The sequence below is a fragment of the Triticum urartu genome, chromosome 1, assembly GCF_003073215.2.
Source record: "Triticum urartu cultivar G1812 chromosome 1, Tu2.1, whole genome shotgun sequence".
Lineage (NCBI taxonomy): Eukaryota > Viridiplantae > Streptophyta > Magnoliopsida > Poales > Poaceae > Triticum > Triticum urartu.
In genome coordinates, this window is record NC_053022.1 from 303,290,511 (window position 1) to 303,305,883 (window position 15,373).

Consider the following 15,373-nt stretch of genomic DNA (forward strand, 5'->3'; position numbering starts at 1 on the left):
TTTTTCCAACGCTCCATACTGACACATGTTGCGTGGACCGTGATGGTTTTGAAGGTTAATGCAGATGAAAGACGATCCACCAATGTCTACCAAATGAGAAGACGCATTTTTAAGGCATGTGGGTAATACGTCTTCAACGTATCTATTTTTTCAAACACTTCTGCTCTTGTTTTGAACTCTAATTTGTATGATTTGAATGAAACTAACTCGGATTAGCGTTGTTTTCAGCAAAACTAATTTGGTGTTATTTTTGTGCAGAAACAAAAAAAATCTCGGAATTAGACGAAACTTTATAGAGAATTTTTTTTAGAAATATATAAAAAATACTGACGCAAAGAACTACCGGAGGGGCGCCACAAGCTCAGGGGGTGCCCCCCTGAGCGCGCCATGAGAGCTTATGGGCCCCACGAGCCTCGGTTTGACCTAATTCCAAGCCCGTTCCGAGAAAAAAAAACAAAGAAAAAGTTTCGCGTTTTTATCATACGGAGCCTCTGCCTCTTGTTCTTCGTCCGAAGACCTGATCCGGAGCCCATTCGGGGCTCCAAAGAGAGGAATTCATCGCCATCATCATCAACAGCCCTGCTTCATTAACAATCTCATGATACTCATCACCGGGAGTAAGTAATTTTATCGTAGGCATACTAGAGGTAGATGTAGATGGATGAGATTCGTCACTATGTTTTGATATTGATGTTGATATGACTTTGAGATGTTTAATGATTGTCACTAGGATCCGAGTGCGATGATTTCAGAAATGAATCTATTATGTTGTCATAAATATATTTGAGTTCTTGGTCATATTTGCAAGTTATATGCACTTGTTATTGTTTCGATTTGTAGATCCCAATATAACAATAATTGGGATACTCTATAGGGATGACTGTAATTTGAGAAGTTTATGTATTCATTGATTGTTAATGCTTTGCTTAGGTTCTCTATTAAAAGAAGCACCTTAATGACCATTAGTTTTCATTAGGACCTCACTGTCACGGGAGGATAGAACAAAGATGTCATGCAAGTTCCTTTTAGTCTGAATATAAAATTTGTCTGAAGTCAAACTTCATAATTTTTGACCAACTTTACAAGATAAAATATTAACATTCAAAATACAAAATCAATATTATTAGATGCGACATGAAATTATTTTTTATATTATATAACTTTAATAGTATAGATATTGTTATTTTTAATATAAATTTGATTAAAATTTGCATATTTTGACTTCAAACAAAATTTTATATTAAAAGTAAAATGAAATGAAGGGAATACAAGCATGTGCTACGGTTGCTCTTACACCCGGCTAACTGCAGAAGCTGAAGGAAGGCTTGCATTGTTGTTCAGTGCATTAACTTGCAGACATGTGATCTAGACCAACATCAGCTCATGGTGGATGCCTATAACGGATCTTACATTAGAATCTCCATACATTATGGATCAACATCAGACAGAGTTACTGGCTGCCTCATCTACCCTAGCAATAATATGCCCCATTCCCAGTTAAACACTATACTTGACTGCATGTGTCAACATATGCCACCACCACTTGTTAACTTCAGATTGAATAATGGATCATCATAGTATAGTACCTACCAAAAAGTTCGTTCTTTAATGGCCATAAGTACCTCTTGTCCTTTCTTCTATTGTTCCTCTTTGTAGTAGTACAAATTATACAGAACATTAGTGTGTTGCCCTGTCAGATCGTCCTTGGGGCATCTTCTTAAATTGCCATTTGTCATAAATTGTTGCCATTTGTAGCAACTATTCGAGTGACAACCTTACTGCTACAAGATGCCACCTTAATGATGAACCATCAGATTCTAGTACTTCATATAAATTGTGACATTCGGGGCACTATTTGATTGGTAACCTTACTGCTACAGGATGCCACTTTAACATTGAATCGTCAGATTGTACTCACACCACATATTATGGATCATGTATACAGATTCAACTCAGGCGGTGTAGGACAAGTGATGTGGCGACTGGGTGTAGCGGTGGAGGTCGCAGAGGTTCAGGAAGGGTTGGCATGCGGCCAAGATTGTAGAGCGGCGGCACCGACGAGTGAGGAAGCAGATGCAAAGAAAGAGAAAAGGGATGGAGATGCGGGGTTTTGGGTGGGTCGAGGGTGTCACAGTTTTACGTGGCAGCGGTCCAAACTCCCACAAAATCCCTCTAGTTAATAGATGCCACTACCACCTGTTAAGTTCAGATTAAATAATGGATCATGGTAACAAATCGCTAGTTCTTTAATGGCCATAAACACCTTATGTCTTTTATTCTACTATTCCTTCTTAAGTTCTGTCCAAATTATACAGAACATTAGTGTGTTGCCCTATCAGATATGTAGAAGTGCATGCTCCAGTCAGTGCAACCAAAAAATTGATCTGATAATTATGACTAGACTACATTTATACGTCAACACTCCCCTCACGTGTGGCTTCCTCGGACCTAAATATGGACCGAAAGTGGGCTGCAATTTAATTGCGTCAGCCGGGTCATGAACTCAAGACCACTTAGCTTCGATACCATGTAGAAATGCCCGGTCTTGAATTGAAGACCTTTGGCTCCGATACCATGTAGATTTTTTTGAAAAAGGAAATGTATTAATATTATGAAAATACCACCCAGCCTCTGCACCTATAAGATGTCACAAAGACATCCAGTATGCACATAGCCAAAGGAAAAATAAAAGAAAGGTCCTGCCATAGTGATCGACTCCTCTAAACAGCAGCACACCTACCACCACCTAATACAACACCCGGAAAACATAAAAAGCCTCCAAAAGCAACGCCTTCAAGAAGGGAACAGTGCACAAGCGTTGTCATTGCCCGATCGAAAATCTTAGGTTTTCACCTTGGAGAAAGTCCGCGCTCTCAAAACAATTCCTTCACGAAGGCAATCGCCAGGCGCAACCAATGAAGGTCAGACCTTAGGTTTTCACCCTGAAAGTCACGACCTGGCACTCAAGGAGTACCACCAAAAATGAAATCCTCCAGTGTTGTTGCCTCCACTTATCACTGCTGCTCCTGAGAGTTATCTGACACCTGGCTGACTCAATTGACTCCAAGGCTCCGTTCGTCTAACTGATCCTCCGATCTCGGCCACAATGACCTTCTCCACCGCTAACTTCACCATGGAAACCGAGAAGCCGGCATGTCCTAAGGTGTCATCAACCAATAGAGCTTCGCGCCATGCCCTCATAACCTCGTAGGCTGATATGGGCATGCACGACCGCAATCTAACCGATCCAGATATCATGAACAAGATCTCCTGTGGTCGTCCCGGAACACGTTGATGGCCAGATCGAGGAGGACCGATCATGCAGTCTGTTGCCGTGATGCGAGAAGAGTACGAGTACGACCACCTTAATCATCACGACAGTAGGCCCCCACGCCACCCCGATCTAGTCTGTCGCCGCCAGACCGGGCCGGCACCACCTCGGTACCTAGCGGCCGGTGCTGTCAGGCACCACCGCGCCCGCCTGCAGCCACGTCGCAGAGGCGTCGATCCGCCCAAGCCCATTCGAGTCGCGCGAGATCGATGCTAGGAGATGGCGCACACCTCACTCGGATCGACACCACCATCGAAAGACCGCCGAAGGCACCATCCACCACCGCCACACCTACCACGAGGGGCAAGTGATGCACCACTGAGACGAGGATGGCCATGAAGGCAATCCAAAGGCCGGCAATGCCTAGATCTGGACCACCAACCCTGGCCGTCAACGCTCCATCCCCGCCACGCTCCTGAGCATCCTCGTTGTTGTCGACCCTTGCCAGACGCCTGCCAAAGACCTCTGCCCCACCCCGCCGTCGACCCATACAAATCGGGAGTGCGCCGCCGAGCCGCCGCCACATGCCATTGAGGCTGAGAGAACGAAAGCGGAGGTTGCCCAGGGGAACCGCCCCGCCGCCACCATCATTGGATCCCGCCCGGGCTTCGCCGGCGGCGCCTCTGGCGGCGGCGAGAGGTGGAGGATCGAAGGCAAGGAGGCCCCCAGTGATGTACATGAGTCACTCCCAGGTCGCTAGAGGAGGGCGACACGGGGGTAGTGTGTTGGACATTCTCTTCTTGCGAAATGGCTCATACCATGTAGAAATGCATGTTGTAGCCAATGCAACCAAAAGACCGATCTGATGTAAAAACTAGGCAATACATTTATACGTCTACAAGATCTTCATTGGCCCTTGGGGCTTCTTCTTCAGTAGCTATTTGTCATTTTTGTCATTTATGTTGGGTGGAGTGTTGTAACACCCCGGATGTAACTTACCATATCTGTAACTCCGACTCTGCCATTTCCGGCTTTAAGTTATGAGACTCGTGGTTGGGTTCTTATCTTTGTTTTTCATTTTGTTCATGTCATGCATATCATATCATGTCATCATGTGCATCGCATTTGCATACGTGTTCGTCTCATGCATCCGAGCATTTTCCCCGTTGTCCGTTTTGCATTCCGACACTCCTACGTCCTCCGGCGCCCCCTTTTTCCTCTTTTCGTGAGCGGGTGTTAAACCTTCTCGGTATGGACCGAGATTTGCCAAGCGGACTTGGTACACCACCGGTAGACCGCCTGTCAAGTTTCGTGCCATTTGGAGTCCGTTTGATACTCCAACGATTAAATGGGGAACCGTAAAGGCCTCGTGTGTGTTGTAGCCCAACACCCCTCCAAAATGGCCCAATAACCCATCCAAACCACTTCCATGTCCTCCGCCGTCCGATCACGATCGCGTGGTCGAAAACTACACTCCATTTGGACACTCCCACCTCCTTCTAGGTATAAATATGTCCTCCCTGTCCAAATCGCAGTCCAAACCCTAGACTCCTCCTTCCTCCGCGCGCCGGACACGTCCGTCCGAGTCGGACGCGTCCGCGCCGCCGCCACCGCCGAATCACCGCCCGCCACGTCAGCGCTCCGCTGCCCCCGCGCCGCCGGCCCGCCCGGGCCCGAGGCCGGCCCCCGCGGCCCGTCTCTCCGCCGCCGCCGCCCGCGGGAGACCGCGCCCGAGGCCGCCGCCCGTCCTGCGCCTTCGGCGCCCTGCCGCCGCACAACGCCGCCGCCCAGCCGCCGCACGTCGCCGCCTCCTCCATAGATCCAACTCCGGCGTCCCCTTCCCCCACTCCGGCCGCCGTCCCCGTCCTCTCCGGCCACTCCTCCGACGAACCTCAACGTCCGCGCCGACGAACCCTAGATCTGATCCACGAGGTTGACTTTGATTTTTCCCTAAGTCCTTTTTGTGTCAAGTTTTCAGGCCCTGTTCATCATGCCATAACTCCTCATCCGTAGATCCGTTTTGCATGCATGATATATCAAAATGTTCATCTTGATGTGCTCTTCATTTTGTTCCATTGTGACATGCTTGTTTTAGTCCATCTTGATGCCCAAATCATGGATGCAAGAGTGCTATGAATTGTTAGGTGCTGACTCTTAGCAGATTATGAGCTTTTGTCATTTTTGTCATATTTGTTGTGTGCTGCATATGGGCATGAGCTCTACATGTATTTTGATCTATACCATGGCATCTTTACAGGGGTGTATGCCATGTATTTTTGTGATCTTTGTGGTGACTAGCACCGGCATGCAAAGTAGCCTTCGTGTTATTGCTGATTTCAGGATCTCAGGATTTTGGCCAAGTCTTGTCTGCTGTTATTTTGATGCCATGTAACCATGTTGCTACAGTGAGATACATTCTTTATTTGAGTTGATTCAGTAAGGGATGATTTGGACTTATGGTTGTGCTCTATCCATCCATGTCCCTGTTTGCAATTATGGAGTGCCCTAGCATGTCTCAATCTTGCTCTACTTTTGCTATAAAATGTTTCTGGCAGATTGTTTACATGTTAATAAATTTTGCCATGGTTGTTGTAGTTGATTCATGCATGCTATAAACTTTCTCTTGCCTTGGTTAGCTTTTTGAACATGCCATGCTTATCTTGTCATGCAATTCCTTGTGTTGAGTGAATCGAGCTCGCAAAGATGCCTTCGTAACTCTGTTTTTGCCATGCCCGGTTTTTCTGTTAAGTCTGAATCTGTTAACGAAACTTGCTATGTTTACATGGGTGCCATAGTATTTTCTGTGCCTTTTTTTGGCTCTTGATCAATAAGGGACTTTTGTTCTATGCTTTGAGTAGATTCATGCCATGTCTTTGTTTGCTATGTTCTGTTTTTGTATCATGTTGTTAGCTTGCTCTAAACATTGCTTCCTGATGTTGTTCCTGACATGTTAGTATTTTCACTAAGTCTGTGATGATGATATCTTTTGCACTTTTGCCATGCCTGTTTGAACCTGCTCTTGTGTGATTTAGCCGTAGCTCAGTGTTCATCTTTTGTCAAGCATCTTGAGTAGATCACTGCCATGTGCTTTGTTGCTATGTTGGAGTGCAGTAGCTTAGTTTCTTGTTGCATTCTAGATGGCATCATGCTGTTAATCGCAAAATTGTGACATTCTTGTTTTGCTTGCCATTTGCAAACCGTGCATCCGATTCCGGTGATCTTTATATCGATTTCGACCGAAATCATCTCATCTTTCCAGCGACACACTTGGTTTGCCAAGTTGAGGCATGGTTCAATCTTTCCCTTCCGAAGTATGCATATGCATTGCATATCACATCCCGCATGTCATGTCATGTTTTGCATCATATTGATTGTGCATTGCATCGTGATTGATTGTTGGTCCTTTGCTTGTGTTCTTGCTTTGGGTAGAGCCGGGATACGAGTTCGTGATCGAGGAACCCGTTGAGTACGCTTACGAGGATCAAGTTTTCGTCAACTCGGAGAACTTTGCAGGCAAGATGACCATACCCTCGAAATCACTTCTATCCTTTGCTTGCTAATTGTTCGCTCTATTGCTATGCCGCGATACCTACCACTTGCTATACCATGCCTCCCATATTGCCATGTCAAGCCTCTAAACCACCTTCCCTAGCAAACCGTTGTTTGACTATGTTACCTCTTTGCTCAACCCCTCTTATAGCGTTGCTAGTTGCAGGTGGAGTTGAAGTTTGTTCCATGTTGAAACATGGATATTGTTGGGATATTATTATTATCTCTTATTTACTTTAATGCATCTATATACTTGGTAAAGGATGGAAGGCTCGGCTTTATGCCTGGTGTTTTGTTCCACTCTTGCCGTCCTAGTTTCCGTCATACCGGTGCTATGTTCCTTGATTTTGCGTTCCTTACGCGGTTGGGTGTTATGCGAATCCCTTGACAGTTCGCTTTGAATAAAACTCCTTCAGCAAGGCCCAATCTTGGTTTTACCATTTGCCTACCTACCACCATATACCTTCCATTGGGTTCTGCAGACTCAAGGGTCATCTTATTTTAACTCCCCCGGCCAGTGCTTCTCTGAGTGTTGGTCCGAACCGAGCCGTCTGCGGGGCCACCTCGGGGAACTCGAGGTTTGGTTTTACTCGTAGCCCGTCTCATCCGGTGTTGCCCTGAGAACGAGATACATGCGACTCCTATCGGGATTTGTCGGCACATCGGGTGGCTTTGCTGGTCTTGTTTTACCATTGTCGAAATATCTTGTAACCTGGATTCCGAGACTGATCGGGTCTTCCCGCTAGAAGGAATATCCTTCGTTGACTGTGAGAGTTTGTGATGGGCTAAGTTGGGACACCCCTGCAGGGTTTTGAACTTTTGAAAGCCGTGCCCGCGGTTATGGGCAGATGGAAATTTGTTAATGCCTGGTTGTAGAGAACTTGAAACTAAACTTAATTAAAATGAATCAACCGCGTGTGTAGCCGTGATGGCCTCTTTTCGGCGGAGTCCGGGAAGAGAACACGGTCTCATGTTATGCTTGAACGTAAGTAGCTTTAGGATCACTTCTTGATCACTTTTAGTTTCTCGACCGAGCTTTGCTTCTCTTCTCGCTCTCATTTGCGTAAGTTAGCCACCATATATGCTAGTGCTTGCTGCAGCTCCACCTCACTACCTTTCCTACCCTTAAACTTAAATAGTCTTGAACGCGAGGGTGTGAGATTGCTGAGTCCTCGTGACTCATAGATTCTTCCAAAACAGATGCAGGTGCCGATGATGCCAGTGCAGGGGACGCTACCGAACTCAAGTGGGAGTTCGACGAGGATTCGGGCCGTTACTATGTGTCTTTTCCGGATGATCAGTAGAGGAGCCCAGTTGGGTCGATCGGGGATCTAGCATTTGGGGTGGTCTTTATTTATGTTGGTTCCGTAGTCGGACCTTGATTGTATTCTGGATGATGTATGTTATATTTATGTATTGTGTGAAGTGGCTATTGTAAGCCAACTCTTTATCCTTTCCTTATTCAGTACATGGGATGTGTAAAGATTACCCTCTTGCGACATGCCTACCATGCGGTTATGCCTTTAATTCGTGCCCCAACACGTGAGAGATATAGCCGCATCGTGGGTGTTACAAGTGTGACTCCTTAATGAATCAACACGCAAATCTCATGCGTGTTTCTGGAAAAATTGTTGCCATTTATAGCAACTATTGGAGTGACAAACCTTACTGCTACGAGATGCCACCTTAATAACGAATCATCAGATTGTAGTACACTTCATATAAATTGTTGCCATTCGGAGCACTATTTGAGTGACAACCTTACTGCTACAAGATGCCATCTTAATGATGCATCGTCAGATTGTACTCACGCCACACAAGGATCACACATTATGGATCATGTATGCCGATTCAGCTCAGGCCATTCATCTTCCATTCTCGATCACCGATCACGGTTGATCGGCCGGCAGCTCCGGCGCCGCGTCGACGACGTAGCCGCGCAGCGAGGGCGTCCGGACCATGGCGAGCTCCGCCTCCCTGCGCTTGTGCTGCACCCTCCTCCTGGCGACGTACCCGCGCACCCACGGCGTCACGTCCTCGCTGACCTTGATCATGGCGAAGAAGAGCAGGCGGTAGATGACGATCATGCCGAAGAGCACGGACAAGTCCAGCCACTTGGAGCGGCTCACGTCGATCTGGAACACGTTCTCCAGGATGTACTCCCCCGGGATCTTGGGCAGCTCCTCGTCCTGGTTGTCGAACACCAGCCCCACCAGGTCGTTCTGGTACTGCCCCTGCGAGCCAGCCAACCATCAAGAGAACGTGAGCTCGAGCTCGCCGCCGGTGGTATATATGCAGTAGCTTTGCGAGCTGGAAGAGAATCCATCCCGTACCTGCAGCGCCCAGTAGTGGAAGCTGATGTAGGACATGGGGTACCTCCAGAAGGGCTTCGGGATGTCGTGCGGGAGCCTGAAGTACCCCGACACCAGCATGAATATCCCCTGACACATTTCCAGCAGACAGCAATCAGTTGACTCATCGTATGTTTGGAAATAGTAGTATGAGCTGAGAGATGATGATGATCGTGGACGTTACCTGTATCCCTGCGCCGATGATGATGCCCATGAGGAAGTTGGGGATGATGCTGGCGATGGCCATCATGAGGCTCTCGACGACGGTGACGCTGGCGTAGAGGCAGAGCACAAAGAAGAGGTAGTGCATGAAGCCCGGGTGGAGGCGCACCATGAAGTAGCACAGCGTCCCCGACAGGAAGGTGATGAGGATCAGGAACGGCATCGCCGACAGCGTGTTGCTGATCACGAACGCCAGCACGCCGTAGTGCCCGTTCAGCCGCTCCCTCTGGAACACCTGAAGAAAAGAAACAAAGCATGTTTTGAGCCTGAAGAACTGCTTCACAATGTCAAAGAGCAGGTGATCTCTCATGGTCACGTCGGCAGTGCAAACCTTCATGTCCTCCACGAAAGACGGGAACCCTCCGATCGACATGAACGTGACGAAGCCGAAGATGAAGGACGCGCACGCGCCCCGTGCCTGAATTCATGCATGTTGACACAATTTTTTTCTCTGTCAGATCAGCAAACTTGACACAATGCCAGTTCAGGACAGCCAAAGCCGTGCAGTGCCTGGAAGAGAAATGGCAGTGTCAAACTGAAGGAGATTGTTCTTGTTTATGTTACCAGGATGGAGTTGTATTTGGTGCCGACGTTGAGGTAGATGGATCCAATGCAGACGGTGACCACAATGTAGATGACAAGCCTCAGCCAGTAGTACCCGAAGTCCCTCGACATGTTGACGAACGATCGCTTGGTGAGCGTGAAGGCCTGCATCCCAAAGCTGGCCTGGCTCCCCCCTGCGTCCAGGACCGTCCCTTTCTGCAGTCGGAAAAAACCACACGAATGATGATGAATTCTCTTGGTGTCATAGAAAAATTGCTGAATGGGACGAATGTATGGAGTACTCTGCTTACCACCCGTGCCATCTCGTCGACCTTCTGCCGCGCCGTCAAGTAGTGCTGCGAGTGCTGGTAGTAGCTGAACAGCCTTGTGATCGCGTCCGAAGTCGTGATGTGCTCGAGGGGATCGTCGGACCTCTCAAACTATGTATGTGTGCAAAAAGGAACAAAGTTTCATTCAGTCAGGAAAATGTACCACAGTCAGTAACAAGCGGCTGACCTCTGAAACTTACTCTCATCTTCATTGATCCTTTCAGTGTGGCCTTCACCTTGTCGAAGTCCGCGTTTATGCACCGGAGGAAATGATCCGAGGGGTTGCGCAGCGGCGGGCACGGGAATCCAGCTTGGGCAAAGAACTATACAATTAAAATGCACAGAGCAGGAGAGGATTCAGCAACCCCACTGGCATTGCAGGAACACACATATAAGACATATGCAAACTCAGGTAGATAGTATGTGTTGCTTATACCTCGCAAGCCTCGGAAGCCTGCCCAAAGTAGACTGTTTTGCCCCCTGAGAGAAGATAGAGGCGATCGAAAAGCTCGAAGACCTCGCTGCTGGGCTGGTGGATGGAGGCGATCACGGTCCGGCCATCCCTTGCCAGCCCGCGCAGAGTCTGCGTCACGAAGAACGCCGAAGCACTGCACAGTTGAAAATGTGTGGCATGTCAGCAGCTACATGGTGATCAATGGTGAAGTTACTGGATATATAGTACCTGTCGAGGCCACTGGTGGGCTCATCCAGGAAGAGCAGCCTAGGCCTCATGAGTATCTCCAGGGCAATGCTGACCCTCCTCTTCTCGCCGCCGCTGACCCCCCTCAGGTGCCAATTGCCGATGACCGTGTCCGCGCAGTCCTGGAGCCCCATCTCCACGATGGTGCCCTCCACCAAGGCACGCTTCTCTTCCATGGGCATGTTGTCGGGGAGCCGGAGGCGCGCCGAGTACGAGATCGTCTCCCTCACCGTCAGCGTGCCGATCAAGTTGTCGTCTTGAGTCACATAGGCCTGAAATTGCAAAAAAGTTGTGATTGTCACTTTTAGTACAACGGTGAGTAGTTTGAGTGTAAGTTCATGTAAGTAATTGGTTTAAGACAACATTTTCTTCATAAGGAAAAGTACAAGCTACTAAATGTACAAAAAAAAAACTGGGCTGTCAGGTGTCAAGAGTTTTTTATGAGCAGATTCCTGAGGGAAAAAACAGGTAAACAATAACCAACCAACAATACCCATAAGGAACAGGAAGAAGGTAAATTCTAGCAGATCTCCCAATCTTGACTAGAAACTGCTGAACATTACTACATGCAGCTGCAGTTCAGGAGATAACCTCCAACACATAGCAGATGCAGCTAAGCTAAGCTAGCACAAACCCAAAACCCAGCAAAGTTCCGAAGCCTGCCATGTGGCACATTTTTTCGATAAAGGACGTTTTATTATCTCAAGGCAAATTTTAACATGGTCCCTCTTACCTCCTTTTTTTACATGTGAGGTAAGAAGGTAAGAGTCAATCAAGCCATTCATTGATGAGATCAACGGCTAAGATCTATTTTATACTCTTACCTCTCATGTGAAAAGAGGGGGTAAGAGGGACCATGTTAAAACTGCTCTTATCTCAAAATGTAGCATCAAGGATACAAAACATTATGAGTAACACCCGGCCTCATAACTAAGGGGCACATGACCCATTTCTTGTTGTGAATGAACATTACTGCCATGGTTTTTTTTTTGCAGGTGTAACATTACTACTCCATGGTTGGTATCAGGTGATGCAGAATCACAGAAAGATCCAACCACAATTCAAGATGGAACACAAACATGGAAAGCGAGCAAGCGGGAAAAACATCTGGCCAGACACTGTACACCATGTCACCGTCACGGCATCACCTAGCTGGCTAGCTGCTACTGTGTTGTATGCCCAAATCCATTAACGATATTCATGATGGTACACATACAGCAAAAAGATATGGTTGATATGTTAGTGTACGTGACATATGTGGCAAGCAATTCAAACTAATCCAAAAATAAGTGTATGATTCTAGTACTAGAGTGTTCATGAAGATAATTGTGGCTTGTGTTTTTTTTTGGTGGGGGGCTGTAGTTTAGTTGTATGAATATGAATAAATACAGTAGTACTTTTACTTTCAAAATGAACTATTTGAAGGCGCAAAATGCACAAATCTGTATGGAACCATGCATGTCACACTGCCGGTGGTACTACTTAAGAGTGACAACGGCGGGCGGCCGGGCGGCGAGGTACGTACCGCGGCGCCGAAGGAGAGGTTGGCCTTGCGGCCGTTGAGCAGGATGGTCCCGGAGAGGAAGGCGTTGGCGGCAAGGCGGCCGGCGAGCGCGTCGAGCAGCGTGGACTTGCCGGAGCCGGAGGGGCCCATGAGCGCGGTGATTGTGCCCGGCTCGGCGTACCCCGTGAGCGCCTGGAGCACGGTCTGCGTGTCGCCGCTGCCGAGCGCGACGGTGACCGTGAGGTCCCTCCACGCCAGCCGCGCCGACACGTCCCCGAGGAACTCCACCGCCGCCTTCTCCCGCCACAGCGTCTCGCTCAGCGGGCTCAGCGCCGGCGCGGCCGCCACCGCCACCGCCCGCCCCGCCGCCTTCCCCACGTCCTCCAGCTCCGCCTTCACCTGCCCCACCGCCGCCGCCTCCTTCGCCGTCCCCGCCCCTCCCTTCTTCATCGCCTCGCCTGCCGGACACCACCACCTTGCGAGGCCGTCAGAGCAGAGCAGACGAGGGCAGGCCGGGGGTTCCTCTTGGCGACAAGTGGTGGGAACGCACGCACACGGCTCCTTCTCCTCGCCGCAGCTAAGTGTGAGAGGAAGCTAGCTGGCCGTACAAGCCAGGCCGGCGTGGGAGAAGAATGGCGTTTCTTGGGCGGCGTGTCCAAGCTGCAACTATAGGCTGCTCTGCTCTCTCTCTCTGTGTGTCTGTGACTGCCTCTGGGTCTCTGTGTACGCGCTTTGGGGTGGCGAGTTTTTATGATGGAGCGAGGAGTGAAGCGAGGTGAAGAGGGGGTGGATGCGAGGAGTTTTTTTTTTTTTTTTGACAGCGAGGGGTGGATGCGAGGAGTTAATGGAGGAGCAGAGGCGAGAGAGAGAGGGAGGGGCAGAAGTTATGAAGGGGTGAGGGGTTTGACCTGGGGTCAAGCGAAAGAGGGGCGGCGTATGCATGCGAATGCGATGCAGATGAGGCGGTGGATGCCTGTTTGGTGTGAGCTTGGCACGGAGAGGAACACATGCATGCAACGGGGGTGCAAAACCGCCGGGTCACGCACACACCGTTTAGACGCTCTCGGCCGCTGCCCTGCTGCCTTCGATCGCAGTTTGGCGGGCCAGAATTGTAGCAGTGCACTGTTGCTGGTTGATCCAAAAGCTAGGGTAGGTAGCAACTTGCAAATTCAGCATCAGTTTCATTTTTAGAGGAAAGGAATCGGCCCGACTTTATAAATAAAGCCATCAGGCAGTGTACACGATAATTGAACAGAAACAAGTTAAACAGATAGACGTCTCTCGCGACTCCGTTGGCGATGTGTCGCCCGCGGCCATGGCACCGCCTTCCCCGCCTCCGGCCTGCCCTGCCTCGGACGCCGCCGTCGCTGCCCCCTCTCCCGCCGTCCCGCAGCCGCCTGCCGTGGCCTCCCCTCCCCCCCCACGCCGCTGCTCCCCCGGTGGAGACGCTGCTGCGTTGGGCTGACGTCACGGAGGTCGCCGCCGCCGCCGCTGGCCGCCCCATCGTTCGCCGCGATGTGCCTCGCTCGGCGATGGTGAGCTCGCCCAGGCGCATCGGCCCGTCCCTCCCGCAGGCTCGTCGGCGGGCCTCGGCGCCCCTTCCGCTGATGCCGCGCCAAAAGGCCGACCTTGGGTCCAGGACCGCTCGCCGCTGCCGCGCTCCGGCGTGGGGCGTCGCGGGGCGGTCCGACCAAGGCCGCGTCCGGAGCTCTTGGCGCTCAGTTGCACCTCCACGCGCCCCGCCCGCGTCGACATCGTCGCCGGCGCACCCTTCGGTCATCATCCGTAGCTCCCCTTTCCAGCCATTCATCGCGACTTTCGGATCCTCCGCCCTGTGCTTCTCACCTGGCCCTCCCCTGCGCCGTCCCTGGCTCGCCGTGGCGGCTGCGCCGGTGCCGGCTCCGGCCGCGGTGGTGGTCGCAGCGTCGAGGGAAACCTTAACGGCTGCCTCCCCGCCTCGCTGGCTGGGCCGCGTGCCCGTGGGCCATGTTGCTGATGTCACTTGAAGCTACGTCGGTTTTTCCCCGAAGAGGAAGGGATGATGCAGCACAGCGGTGGTAGGTATTTCCCTCAGATATGAAACCAAGGTTATCGAACCAGTAGAAGAACCAAGTAACACAACATAAACAACCCCTGCACACAAATAACAACTCCTCGCAACCCGACGTGTTAAAAGGGTTGTCAATCCCTTTCGGGTAACGGCGCCAGAAATGACGTGTTGACGGAAGAAAGTTGTAATAGATTGAATAAATAGATCGCAAAGGCAAATATATGAGAAATAAGACCCGGGGGCCGTAGGTTTCACTGGTGGCTTCTCTCGAGAAAAATAGCAAATGGTGGGTGAACAAATTATTGTTGGGCAATTGATAGAACCTTAAATAATTATGACGATATTCAGGCAATGATCATTACATAGGCATCACGTCCAAGATTAGTAGACCGACTCCTTCCTGCATCTACTACTATTACTCCATACTGTTGACACCAGATTTTGACACGGCCAAGAACTTAATTAAGATGTCCTCAAATGGAGAAGTGCTCAAAGTGAGAAAGTTCCGTATCGTCAAAAGGAGAAACTTTCATATTTGGGCCATAGCCATCCGGTCTCATCTCTATGGCCGAAGTTGTGTTTGAAGTACTCAGATTTTGTATTCAGAACACTATTCGGCTGATTACACCCCCAAGATGGCCTCATATGAGAAATGTTTCTACACGGATTGTCTTCGTCTCGTCGAGACGATTGATTTCGATATACAAAACGTCTAAATCGGAGTTTGTATGCAAAAGTTAGAGCCAAAACAGTGTGCTGCATAAGTTTGCCCCGGAAGTTCCGGGCACAACTTCCGGGGAGGTTCCTGGCTAAACCGAAAGTTTGCACGCGGTGCGTCCCGAAAACTGGAATTT

At 49.6% G+C, this 15,373-nt stretch overlaps 1 protein-coding gene across 1 annotated transcript; it reads right to left on the reverse strand.

Annotated features, from left to right (window-relative positions):
• Positions 1-8,495: 8,495 nt before the first annotated feature.
• Positions 8,496-13,303, reverse strand: LOC125509013 (ABC transporter G family member 11-like). The gene is made up of 10 exons (XM_048673855.1): positions 12,491-13,303; positions 10,948-11,237; positions 10,702-10,873; positions 10,466-10,588; positions 10,248-10,376; positions 9,958-10,152; positions 9,725-9,811; positions 9,356-9,628; positions 9,154-9,261; positions 8,496-9,054 (listed from the first exon to the last, which is right to left on the reverse strand). Exons 1-10 carry the CDS (start codon positions 12,917-12,919, stop codon positions 8,710-8,712), a joined length of 2,151 nt encoding a protein of 716 aa, XP_048529812.1. The 5' UTR covers positions 12,920-13,303; the 3' UTR covers positions 8,496-8,709.
• Positions 13,304-15,373: the final 2,070 nt, after the last annotated feature.

Coding starts and splice junctions, on each gene's coding strand:
- LOC125509013 (XM_048673855.1), bottom strand. CDS start 12,919: ATGAAGAAGGGAGGGGCGGGGACGGCGAAGGAGGCGGCGGCGGTGGGG. Junction 10,377..10,465: donor AAGGATCAATGAAGATGAGA/GTAAGTTTCAGA, acceptor ACACATACATAG/TTTGAGAGGTCCGACGATCC. Junction 9,812..9,957: donor CCAAATACAACTCCATCCTG/GTAACATAAACA, acceptor GCATGAATTCAG/GCACGGGGCGCGTGCGCGTC.